General features: G+C 33.4%; 2 protein-coding genes across 3 annotated transcripts; both read right to left on the reverse strand.

Annotated features, from left to right (window-relative positions):
- Positions 1 to 1,010: 1,010 nt before the first annotated feature.
- On the reverse strand, positions 1,011 to 3,998 carry LOC21391700 (DNA-directed RNA polymerase II subunit 4). Its single transcript, XM_024173602.1, has 7 exons — positions 3,868 to 3,998; positions 3,672 to 3,786; positions 2,945 to 3,053; positions 2,517 to 2,594; positions 2,003 to 2,036; positions 1,836 to 1,904; positions 1,011 to 1,362 (listed from the first exon to the last, which is right to left on the reverse strand). Exons 2-7 carry the CDS (start codon positions 3,718 to 3,720, stop codon positions 1,285 to 1,287), a joined length of 417 nt encoding a protein of 138 aa, XP_024029370.1. The 5' UTR covers positions 3,721 to 3,786; positions 3,868 to 3,998; the 3' UTR covers positions 1,011 to 1,284.
- Positions 3,999 to 5,879: 1,881 nt separating this feature from the next.
- LOC21391701 (programmed cell death protein 2-like) lies at positions 5,880 to 9,829 on the reverse strand. Of its 2 annotated transcripts, none has more exons than XM_024173597.1 (8): positions 9,756 to 9,829; positions 8,834 to 8,934; positions 8,666 to 8,749; positions 8,482 to 8,579; positions 8,090 to 8,379; positions 7,379 to 7,622; positions 6,771 to 6,975; positions 5,880 to 6,247 (listed from the first exon to the last, which is right to left on the reverse strand). In XM_024173597.1, exons 2-8 carry the CDS (start codon positions 8,927 to 8,929, stop codon positions 6,119 to 6,121), a joined length of 1,146 nt encoding a protein of 381 aa, XP_024029365.1. In that variant the 5' UTR covers positions 8,930 to 8,934; positions 9,756 to 9,829; the 3' UTR covers positions 5,880 to 6,118. The 2 variants fall into 2 exon arrangements, with proteins under 2 accessions (XP_024029365.1, XP_024029364.1); XM_024173596.1 differs by having other exon boundaries at positions 8,834 to 8,937.
- Between the last annotated feature and the right edge of the window lie 2,453 nt (positions 9,830 to 12,282).

The following is a 12,282-nucleotide window of genomic DNA, read 5'->3' on the forward strand; positions in this document are numbered from 1 at the left end:
AATATGAAAAGTTTAAGAAAGTGTATAGGTTAATTTTTAGTTATAAAAATTAATAAATCATAATTTGTCAAGTTATGATTCATAATCAGATAAGTTATGGATAAACTTGTCAAGTTATAGTTCATAGTCAGACAAGTTATGGATAATTATGGACAATAACTTGTCAAGTTATGGTTCATAACCAGACAAGTTATGGACGAAAACAGTAATTTGACCTATTTATTAACTTATGTAAACTATTGGCGTATTAATTTTAATTCATCTCAAGTCTTGGCTTATTTCCCTCTTTCTCCTAATTTTTAATTCGAGTTGATATGTGATTTTATGTGAAAGCCTTTTACTATAATAAAAAAATTAGATGTGACTATTTCTGAAAATTTTTTTACTGTAACGAAACTTAAATTTTAAACTCAAATTAATAAAATGAATGGAGCCTACGTACTCAAACTGTTGGAGTGGCTGCCTTCGCCCCCACACAGGAATAGAAATGTCGCTACTTTCCCTTACTGTTCGAAGTAGGAGAGAAGGATTTGCGCATGTTGAAGCCATAAATTAACTTTGGTCAAAATTAAAAAATGTTAGGTATAGATGTCAACTACTTTTTTTCATAAAAAGTTTTTTTTTTTTCCGTCCAAACTCAAATGGGTGAAATAAACGAAGTCTTTAGTGTCCGTTTAGTTCGCTGATTACAGTAAGTGTCCATTTAATTTGTTGATTCGAGTTTTTAATTCAAGTTAAAATGTGACTTTATGTGAACTTTTTACTGTAGTAAAAAAAATTAAATATGACTGTTTTTAAAAGCTTTTTACTGTAAAAATTTAAATAAGTGAAATGAACAAGACTTAAAACTCTCCGGGAAGTACTGTACTTTTTATTTCTGTTCTGCTTCACCAGGGCTAAAGTCATTTCTCTCACCCTTTCCAGTTTTGTTGCTCTCCAGTTTATCCCTGTTACGTTCATTAGCAAGTACCAAGCGGCTAAATACGACTAGGATCTTACTGAAGGTGTTATTTGTCAGGTTTCAAAACTGCTTGCATATATAACTTTACATTACAACCAGTTCAAGTGGCACAATCAAATTGGTGATGACCCACATAATTACTAATTCTAAAAATCCAGTACACTGATTCCAGGATCATATTATAGTTGAAGCGAGCATTCAATAGCTAGTACTTGTAGTCAAAGAAATGTCTGAACCTTAAATTCCTCGAGGGGAGCCTGAGGCTGCAAGATCATAACATGGTATACAGTGAAAACATCGATGTAAGAATTTAAGATGAGCTGCTACTCAAATTTCTTGATCAACGACAAGTCGTTCAACATTTTCTCAATCGCTTCGTCGTCATGAGCCCGCCCCTTGCTCTGCAATTTTAGAAAGTAAAAAAATTATAATTATAAAATACCATCTTTTCAGAAAATAAAAGATAAGAACCCTATCAAAGGACAATACTCTGGAAGAGATGAGTACACAATCTCGGCTTCATTTTTTTTTTTTTTTTTCAATTAAAAAAGAAGAGGGGAGGGGGGTTTCAAGAAGTTCCAAATGGTTGAAATTTGATTACGCAATATTTGATTCTAATGTAAAGGGAAGCTTCGAAAGGAATAATGGCAATTAGCAACTGAAAGGTGCCTAATTATCCATGTTGAACTGTAATAATTATTCCAATTTGCTTCTTTCATTTCAGTTTTCGTCTGTTCATTACTATGGAGATGCATATGCACGTCAAGTGAATAAGTGCACCCAGTATGTTGGTCATTGTATACAATTATCACGAGATATTGTAAGGGAAAGAAAAAGTGTTTGCACTGGAGTAGAAATTGTGATAAAAATATACCCTTATAGATGGCACCATAGCAATAGCTTCCTCCACAGTTTCAGGGCACAAATTGCCGAGCACACAAAGCTGCAAAATGAAACAGAATACAACTATTTACATGATCTGCAGTCTCATACCATAACAACAAATCTCGCCAGAATGTACTATGTAATTGGGCATATTACCTCAAACTCAGCCAACTGATATCTGCTTAGGATTCTGAACAGCAGTTAAGATCAAACTTGTGTTGCTACATTGACCAAAATTTGGACGACGACAATTTGGTTGTGCATATTAGGAATTACTAGTAAAAACAACATTATCCTCAGAAATTAATTAACAACATTTCTCCATGAAAACATGATTAATAAAATATCGAGGCATTCTGGCTTTTGCCTAAATGGAACATAAGAAACTGTAAAGAAGACGAAGTACGAATGCTTAACTTGGTTATAGGCTTGATAAAATAAATTGGTAGTTTGTGTTGACAAAAAAGTGAAAATCGTTTCATTCAACTGCTTTTTAAAAGCTGAAATTCATTTGTGACAAAGTTGAAAGTTCTCTCATGTCTGCATCAATACTCATATGTAGTGACTGTGAATGAATAGGATATGAAGCTTTATTATCATAAATTGAGAATACTCCCCCTCACGGCAATTAAAAAACAAAAACAGTGACAATAGAACAAGTTAAGGATACTCTCGAACTTGTCTCACAGCATCAGGATTTTTATAGCGACTAAAACGCTTCACATATTGCAGTGACTTCTCGAAAACTCTGAAAAAGGAAGATAAAAACATAAGTTTGAGCGTAACAGAATCTGTAATACAAAATAATACAACTTACTGAAGATCACTACCTGACTAACTAATTCTACGTTCACTTGAAAGTGAAACTGCTGAAGTTATGGAACTGGAGATAAGTTTATTAAATGATTTAGTTGTAAAAGAGAGGAAAATCTTAGAACCGTTCTTTCCTAGGCAAGAGCACAAGCATATCTGTAAAATGCTAGGGTAGAAATGTGAAACTAAAGATGCAGAGCCACAGAAAATTAGATTGAACCATAAGAATCACATACTAATAATCACACCATTCAACAAATGGAGAAGGAGAAGTCAAATACTCACTGAGAAACTTGGTTCATTGGATCATCAGACGTCTGTTGAAGCTGCTCATACTTATGCTCGAGAATCAGAGCAACTTCACAATTCATCAAACATTTGGCCTTCAAAAACTCTTAGCCAAAAAAAAAAAAAAAAAAAAAAAAAAAAACCCACAAAAAAAATGGGAAAAAAAAAAAAAAAAAAAAAAAAAAAACCCACAATCAAAATGGGAAATTTACGCAGCAAACCTTCAGATGTTATGTAACAAAATCTAGCAACAAAGGGAGATAATTATTATTATTTTTTTCAATACACACTAAAATAACAAGAGATGAATTATTTTTATTACTACATCCCTTAATGTCTTATGCCAGCATTCAAGAGGCACTTCAAGTTCCTTAACAGAAAATTTCCTCCTTCTTTATCATAGTTTCTTTAACTTTTAAACAAAATCTAAGGAATATATATGTAGTACCATTCAATCAAACAAAATTCCCTGGCCAAAGCACATATTCACACAAATTCTACCTCAACTCTGATTGAAAATCAGCAAACTAAGAGACCCAAAAAGCAAAATTAAGCAAAACCCAGAAATCCCATATCTCAGAATTTAAATATCGAAATAAAAATTTATTCTTCGTCAACTTAACCAATTAACTTATTTTGCTTCTCTCGTTCTAGAACAAAATACCCTAATATGCTTTTTGCATATAAAATAAGAGAAACAAGAGAGAAAAGGGTTTATAAGTACCATCTCCGATTTTGAGCTCGGCGGCGTTTTCTTCCTCTTCTCCAGACATATTCAGAACCCAAAAAAAAAAAAAAAAACGAACAGTTCTCCTGTTGATGGCAAAGCAACGGGGAATCTGCCGAGAAAAATTAATTAAATAAATTAGTTCGCGAAAATTAATTCCGAGTAAATTCAAAGGAATCGAAATCAAGCAGACCTAATTTTCGTTTTCTTGAGAGGAAAAACGTAAAGAGAGTTGGAATTCTAGCCTAGGGGTGTTTTGCGAGATGGGCAGGACTTGGTTTTGTTGATTTCACATAATCACCCTTCCATTTTTTTTTTTACCCTTTTTTTGGATTATTGACACGTTATCCCTTGAACTCTCTTAATTTGGTAATTTATACCTTAAACTCTCTTAATTTTTCACTTTTAATCCTGAATTTTGTTTGTGGTAATTTAACGGCGGTCATAGGAGGTGACGATCGGGCTGAGCGGAGGCCAGCCAATTATGGGCTGAGGAGAGGCCGATCAGCAACTCACTCATCAATCAAGTCAACAAAAAAAAAATCACTCATCAATCAAAATCTCTATATGAACAAGATATTTATCTATTAAACTCTTTCTGACTCGCAGATATTTTCTCATCACATTCTCTTTTTATTTGTGTTAATAAACCCTATAAATTTTAAAATGTACATGTTGTGCATTCTCAAGACTAAGGACGTTACTTTCTTTGTTTAATGGAAAATTTTTCATTTAACCATTAAGTCAACAAGATTTTAGTATAGTCACAAATCACCACCAAATATAAGATGAATTTTGATCACGAAAAAAATACTTAATCCGCCGATAAAGATAAATGAGGCGTAAAAGCGAACAAGAGTACCAAGACCTAAAGAGAAAATACACGCTCGACATATTAATAATCAATAGCGATAAAAACTTGTTTAATAAAACCACTACAGTCAACAGATAAAACCAATCAATCGAGACTAAGATACTCAGAACACTAGAGTCACCCATAACACGATATAGGATCAAACCTAACCGACTATACGTCTATACTCACCATCACCATAAAAGAGTGAGGCGACAATTTTCACTATTATATTATACAATAAAAACATAAATCTAAAACGATAGAATCAACATTACTTTTATTATATTAAAATAAAAACTAAAAACAAGTTAAAATTTCCAAACACACGAAGTAGATCATTGTTGATAAAACTAATGACCAAGACATAAAAGGATCGTTACTTCAATTATAAAAAAAAAATAAATAAAAAAAAATCAGAAAACATCGTGAAAAGTTATGAAAATTTTGAATATTTACTCTAGAACTTGATATTTGTTTTACAATTATAAGAATTATAGATATTTGTTTTACATACGTAACGATTCTAAAACACATCTCATGTGTTGGTTGCTTAAGGGTTGGGAGCTTAATTGGGAAGCTCGGGCCTATTCACGGTTTTTAAGGGTATGTTTAGTTTGCTGATTCGAGTTTTTAATTCGAGTTGAGATATAACTTTATGCGAAAATTTTTTATTGTAGCAAAAAAGTTAGATGTGACTGTTTCTGAGAGCTTTTTAATGTAGTAAAATTCTAATTCTAAACTCGAATCGGTAAAATGAACGGGAATTAAATAATGCGATCTAGAATACCGTTTTTTACGATTACCATTTCTAAAAATTTCCAAAGCAATTGGGTACAGTTTTTAATAAGGAAAAATATGTTCAACAAGCCCGAATGCAAATTTTGAACGTATACGTGCGTTTTGACTGTTTTACCCTTTTCCAAAATTTGTGATAAAAAAATCATATTTTGTGATCAGATTTGGGAAAACATTCTTCTGCAAACTTGTACAGTTTTTCATGTTCTAAAATTGTCATGTTTTGTCCAAATACAACTAATTCAGTCATAAGAGAATTTGAGTTTTGCTACAGTAAAAGACTCTTAGAAACAGTCACATCTAACTTTTTTATTACAGTAAAAAGTTCTCACATAAAATCACATATCAACTCAAATTAGCGAACTAAACAAGCTTTAAAATAGTCTTATGAGAGCAATTAAATAAAGAGTTTAGAAAAATAAAAAACTTATTGTTAAAAAGAATGAAAATTTTCACACTTTATCGTACTAGTAGATTTCTATTTCAACTGTCAAATCTTATCAAATTTTATTAATTTTGTGTACATCTTATTTTGATGTGATTTTGATCCGATTTACTACGGTGTATGTATACCTACCATAAAAAGCTCCTAAAAAGAAAATCCGTAAATAACTACAAAAATGTGTATATGATCACACTCCATTCAAACAATAGCACCATTAACATGCTACAATGGTTTTCTTGCCAATAGTACTCTACTTCTCATACCAAACTTAGCCGCCCAAAATGCTCACTCCTTTAAAGGCATGTACTCTACAACATATTTCCAGCCCAAAAAGGAAAGTCCCACTGCTCAAGAGAAATAACCAAGTGCAGCCAGTTCTTTTGAAGATTTCTCGAATTGTACAAAAACAGCTTCCTCTGCCACAATCCAGCCGTTGTTGCTGGAATTCTCTTGATCAGACGAGGGTAGTGAACAGCTCTGATGAAAGAAGGAAATTGGGAGATGTAAGAACAGTAATACAGTCTTACTTCACAGACATGTAGAAGAAGGGACAAAGCATACAAAAAGACTGAAAAGTAACAACTTCTAAAGCAGAATAGCCCTTGCCAAATGTTCAGAAGTCCACATGGGAGAAATGAAATATGCTCCAAAATGCAAAGCAAAAGATTAAGCTTCAAAATCTATGGAGTTTTCCATTTTTTTTTTTTTCAAATGAATCTTAAAACTCGATATTAAACACAACTTGCTTCCAAGAAAAGTAACTCTATCTGGCTAGCGGTAATCCTTTTTAACTGATTCTATTTTCCTTTATTTTATTTTGTTCTTTTCCTATTCTATATCTTTTCAAATGGCAGAGGTTGAACCTCTAACAGAAAAAGAGGCTTGCGCAAACCAATCGAAGGACGATTGATGTGCCTCGGAAACCACCAAGAAACAATTTCATCATTGGAAGGAAAGTTTTATTTACTGTTCAAACAACCTAGAAAATGGCTGAACTCACATTGGAACAAGTATATACAATGACGGTCATCCAGTTCCAGTTCTCCAGTGACTGTCTTTGACTATCATCAGCTGCTTCTTGCAGAAAATATAATAACGGGGGCATCAATTGCATTTCAAAGTGCCTTGAACCACCACATATCCTGCACTTCCCAGGGTCGCCTTCCTCTTTTTCAGCCATAAGCGGCTTTCCACCATACAAGTATCTGAGCAAAATGACCATAACTTTTAATAAAAGGATATGGTTTGTGTGAAAAACGAATTTAAGCCACTGATGTAACAATAAGATTTGTTTCACTGATCAAGCAGAAACTATGATTACTGCCAGAGTGTGAATTCATGCATGTGCTACTCCTTTCAAGAAAATGCATATGATAAATGCAAAAGAAATCTCTGATCAGCAATTCTCTCAGAATTTAATAAAGTCGTGTCTGATATGACTACCAAGTGCAGAATAAGATTATCTCCAGTTGCCACTTTCTTTTGGAGGCCGGGTAAGGATAACATACAACATATGAGTGGCAACTGATCCCTTGACTAATTATGCTATTGCTAACAGGCTTCTACTCAAATGATGTTTCATCATCAAATTCCAAATTGATTCAATACCTGAAACACTGTTCTGGGTATGCGTCCAATCGTTTCTTGAACTTAAGGTAAGTCCTGTCAGTAGTTAAAGCTCTATCATACTCGTATTTTTCCTCTGCCCACGATTCTTCTGGTACATTATCCTCGCTGTCCCCTTTATTCTCTTCGTTCTCTTTAATTGAGAGTGATGAGTAATTTGAACAAATAGATGTGACATCCTTTGAAGTTGGTTCCTTTTGCATGTATACATAAAAGCAAGGTACAACTGCAATCAGAAAAGCCATTAACCAATCACATTATCTTCAGCCAGCTAAAATAGAGCAAAAGGGGGCAAAAGGGTGCAATTATCAGATGTCAATTGTGCAACATGTGAGGGGAAAAAAATAAAATAAAATAAAAAATGGACAAAGCCCTCTTCTAATCTCTCTATGTTTTGTACTCAAATCTTTTTCTAATTTTCCTTCCCTGACTTGGAACAATTCTCTCAAAGTGCTCCATTTCAGCTCAAACAAAAAAAGCTTTTTATTTAAAAGCAACCAAGAGCGATATCCTGTAGCAAGCCTAACCATGCTTTCCTTTTTCCCCCTAGACACAAAACGCAGCATGATAGAATAAAATAATGCAAAATGATTAAAGCCGTGAGGTTGAGACTGAAACTTTCATAAGATTCAAAGGCTAGGTAACCCGGAGTGAGAAATAGACGATGAAAATTTGTTTCATGACCGACCATACCAGGTGTTTTAGTATCTTCTACTTGCAATGTTGTGCTTGACGATGAAGGCTTGATATTGGTCTTTGATTTCTCGTTGCTATGGGATTTCTTGGCATGAGAAGCCATAGTTGCAGCCTCAAAAAGTGCTTTGCCTAACTCTTCAAGATCCAAGTCTTCATCATTTTCATCATCCCAATCGTCCCCAAAGCTTAACTTTGAAACCGTTACAGTTTGTCGTTGGACCGATTCCTGAGTGATATTATTTGATTCCTCCACATCCTGTAATTTTTGAATACGAAGGGCTCGCCAGCTAAATGAATCCAAATACTTAGACCAGGTCAGGTTTTAGTAATTGCAGAAACAAGAATTGGTACTTTGTGGTCATAATACTGAGAGATGATTTCGAAAAAACCTAAGAGGAGTGCTCCCACATTTTGGGGTCAAACAACTGAGAATAAAAAGAACACGCTCTTCTATCTTCAAGCTTTTACTTGAAATTGGAGCATAAACCTGGAACCAACAAAAAATATATATATATTTTTAATGCCTGATATGTCCAAAGCATTAAGGATACATTAGTTTTAAGGATGCTAAACCTGTGTTATAAGACTGAGCTTGCTTCCACATACACTGCAGTTAAGCAAATTAGATCCCAGAGCATCCTTTGTAAGAGGCCAATCCTGTTATGGAGGAAAAAAGGGATTAAAACTAAAAAACTTCCAATTACACATGAAAATATGTTAGCAGATCCAATTTTCACTCACAGGAAGTCCACCAACTTTTGTAGTATAATGATCAGATGGTTCACGATTATCATCGGCCCATGGTCCCGGCATCCCCAGAAGGACCTCAGCCATCATCAAGGCTACTATAACATAAAAGAATACGCATAAATGTGGTCAATAAACATTACACTTCGCAAAGAGAAAAACAGAATCCTTGTATAGCAGCCAGGCACGAATGAAAGCATATTGATAGGAAGTTGCAAAAGCAAAAAAAGACTTTGATATGAGCCCATTATGATGCATAAGACTACATTGGTACCTTCAGTTGTTCTCTCTTTCTCTCTCTCTCACACACACACACACAAAAGTAGATGAAATACATAAATCAAAACATGCTTAAATTTCCATTTCTCCACCCTCCTAGCTTTAAAAGATTGTGCCACCTAATGTTACTCTAGCTCAGCAGAATATAGCCTGAACTTCTTGAAAGATTTTCAATAAATTGAATGGTACTAAATCATCAATATCCGTTAGAATTCATCATCAAAAATGTTAAAATCAGAACTGACGTATATATCTTTTTAATCAGTCATGTTACTGATGTTCAGTAATTTCCCAAAAAAAAGTCATCTTGGCTTATCCTTATTATTGTCCTTAGCTTTTCACAGAAACAAAATGAGCAAAGATAATTCATAACAATCTCAATACCCCAGGAATATACAATTTCAGCCTTAAACCGAAATGTCTATCCAGTGATTTGAAATGGGTACTTAAAATTTAAAAACTTAAACTTTTGGGCAACTTAAGATGATCACTTGACTTGAGTTTGTCCTCAAAATTATGAATTTCCTAGAAAAAGTTTCAGAGTAGGAAGAAAAAAAAAAGAAACTTTATTCATTTGGTCCAAAAGGAGTAGGAAAATACAAATAAAAAAGCTACAAATATCAGAAACAGGCTTTACCCAGTTGGAGATTTTCCAAGTATCTCAATTTCAATTATCGAACGGCGGTGGCAGTCTTTGCTCTATTAAACCTGTTGGAGAAGGCGAAGTTTTGAGTTTCGTCGGTCCGGGTGAACTATATCGAAAGCGTGGGATAATACGACGTCGTGGCCTCGTTCATTCGAGGTTTTAACTTTAGAATTCTATAATTAAAATCTCTTAAAAAATATCATATTTAATTATTACAGTTAAAATTTTTTTAAAAATATTATATTTTAACTCAAATTTAAAATTTAAATTTAGGCGAACTACATAATTTCCTCATTCCATTTTAGACTCCAAATTATAATTGAAAGTCCCCAAAATAACATTCATTTTCCCTCTTTCACCCATAAACTTCAAACTATTATAAATGGTACCCTAATCTATGCTCGTTTTTCCATGTTTGGCCCATTAGTATTAAAAAGTGAAAAGGAGACAAATGTCTCTTAAAAATATATGAGTCGGAATTTTTACCTCTTATTCTTAATTAATTATTTTTTTAGTTAAATAATTATTCTAACAAAATGGTATTAATCAAGAATGAGTGTAGAATTCGAGACTCAGAAACTCTTAAAAGTAAATTCTATGAAAGTTCAACAAAACCAACCATATGAATCTCGCATTATTTGTTAAAATGAATATTTTAGATAAATCACACATAGATAAATTTAACATAAAAAATAAGAAAAAATTGTGTTACTTTGCATGAGCTCGTTGGCCAACGAGATGTGTTAAAGACGCAATGTTTCTATAATACCTTTCATTAACAAGTAATGTGATAAACTCTTAAAAGTAAATTCTATGAAAGTTCAACAGAACCAATCATATGAATCTCGCATTATTTGTTAAAATGAATATTTTAGATAAATCACACCTAGATAAATTTAACATAAAAAATAAGAAAAAATTGTGTTACTATGCATGAGCTCGTTGGCCAACGAGATGTGTTAAAGACGCAATGTTTCTATAATACCTTTCATTAACAAGTAATGTGAGGTTCACGTGGATGCTTCTATTGAGCTTTAAACTATTTTTTGACTGCTGGATCAAACAGGGATTAAGGAGCATAATTTAGGTGCATATTTGTAAAATTTTGAAGTTTAGGGCTAAAATAGGACAATAAACTTAGTTAGGGGGCACACAGTAAAATTAACCTTAAAAAATAAATTCAAAAAATTTGGGAATTCTAAATTGAAAAATTTAGAGGATTATGCTTTCATTAAAGCAGCATAAAGATCTGCGTCCTTTATTAAAAGATGTATAGATAACTTAAAATTTTAAGAGAATGGAACAAAACTAAAACATGACAAAATTTTAAGAGAATGACACAATTGAAAAAGTGAATTAAGAACACGAAAAACTAATTTTCCTCTTTTGTAGGTGTAGAAAAAATATCATATTACAATTAGGAGTTTTGAGGTAAACATTGAAATTTTGCCTACGAAAAGAAACTTTTGCAACAAACAACAGACAAAAAATTATATCATGTAAAGTTTTTCGTGATAAACAGGGATGACAATAAGATGAATTTGGAGCTAAGTGGTCTTCTCACTAACTCACCCTATAAATAAAAACACTCGCTAATCACCATCTCCACTCCATTAACCCGTATAAATTAAAAGGATACGGAATGAGTTTCTCTATCAAAAGTTCAGGATATTTGTAGTGCCTCATTTACTGAATTAGTTATTTTCATTATAAAACAAACATATAATTAACCAGCACAATCATACAAAACATTAAGTTACAACCTTAGTTTAAATTTCATATATTTATTGTACTTCAAATATATGTTATAGCATATTATATATAAACATTTACTTTAAAAATAGGATATAATTAAGTGGAGCGGGTAAGTGAAGAATATGATTGTTGACTTCTAAATATGTTCCCGTCAAGCGACCGAACCCGTTTAAGCCCGATTTTTCCTGTCGAATTTAAGACGGGTTCCCACAGGTAAATAAATTAGCAGGTAACACTGCCATGTCTCCCCCATTGGCATATATATATTTATGGAATTTTTGAGAGACTACGGGAACTCCTTATTGGCTTATTGGCATGCCCAGTTTTGTGTCAACAGATCGTTATCAATTGTGAAACTCTCCGACATTCTCTCTCCTCGATGGAAATTACTATTAAAGCATCAAAGCTCAATGGTGACTCGCCATAGCAAGGCCAATATTTGTGTGGCCAAATTCGATTTGGATATGGTCAAAGCGCGCTTATAAGTCTCAGGCCTCTGAGCAAATTCGTGCCTGCAATGCGTGCGAGATGCGATCACAATGCAAGTGCCTTGTTGCTCACCAGATTCACTTCCTGCTCATTGACCATTGTTGCGCCTTATTGACCGACGGTAAGTTGCGGCGAGACTTTGGTGACTAGTTTACCGGTTATAGCGTACCGATTGACTCCAGCAACAAAAAGTTACCTTCAGTTTTGATGGCTGGCAATGGCATTGTCAATTATAGGACCAGATTACTTTTATTTTACTTTTACACACCCACAC

Source organism: Morus notabilis, unplaced genomic scaffold, assembly GCF_000414095.1.
Source record: "Morus notabilis unplaced genomic scaffold, ASM41409v2 Scaffold887, whole genome shotgun sequence".
Classification (NCBI taxonomy): Eukaryota; Viridiplantae; Streptophyta; class Magnoliopsida; order Rosales; family Moraceae; genus Morus; species Morus notabilis.

Bases quoted from the DNA above. Each gene is read 5' to 3' on its own strand.
- LOC21391701 (XM_024173597.1), bottom strand. From the start codon at position 8,929: ATGATGGCTGAGGTCCTTCTGGGGATGCCGGGACCATGGGCCGATGAT. The intron at 8,750-8,833 runs GTGAGTGAAAAT...CCTCCATAACAG, and splicing joins CAAAAGTTGGTGGACTTCCT to GATTGGCCTCTTACAAAGGA. The intron at 6,248-6,770 runs GTGAGTTCAGCC...TTCTTTCATCAG, and splicing joins TTGTATATACTTGTTCCAAT to AGCTGTTCACTACCCTCGTC.
- LOC21391700 (XM_024173602.1), bottom strand. From the start codon at position 3,720: ATGTCTGGAGAAGAGGAAGAAAACGCCGCCGAGCTCAAAATCGGAGAT. The intron at 3,054-3,671 runs GTACTTATAAAC...TTTTTGGCTAAG, and splicing joins CGAGCTCAAAATCGGAGATG to AGTTTTTGAAGGCCAAATGT. The intron at 2,595-2,944 runs GTGAGTATTTGA...TTCCTTTTTCAG, and splicing joins CCAATGAACCAAGTTTCTCA to AGTTTTCGAGAAGTCACTGC.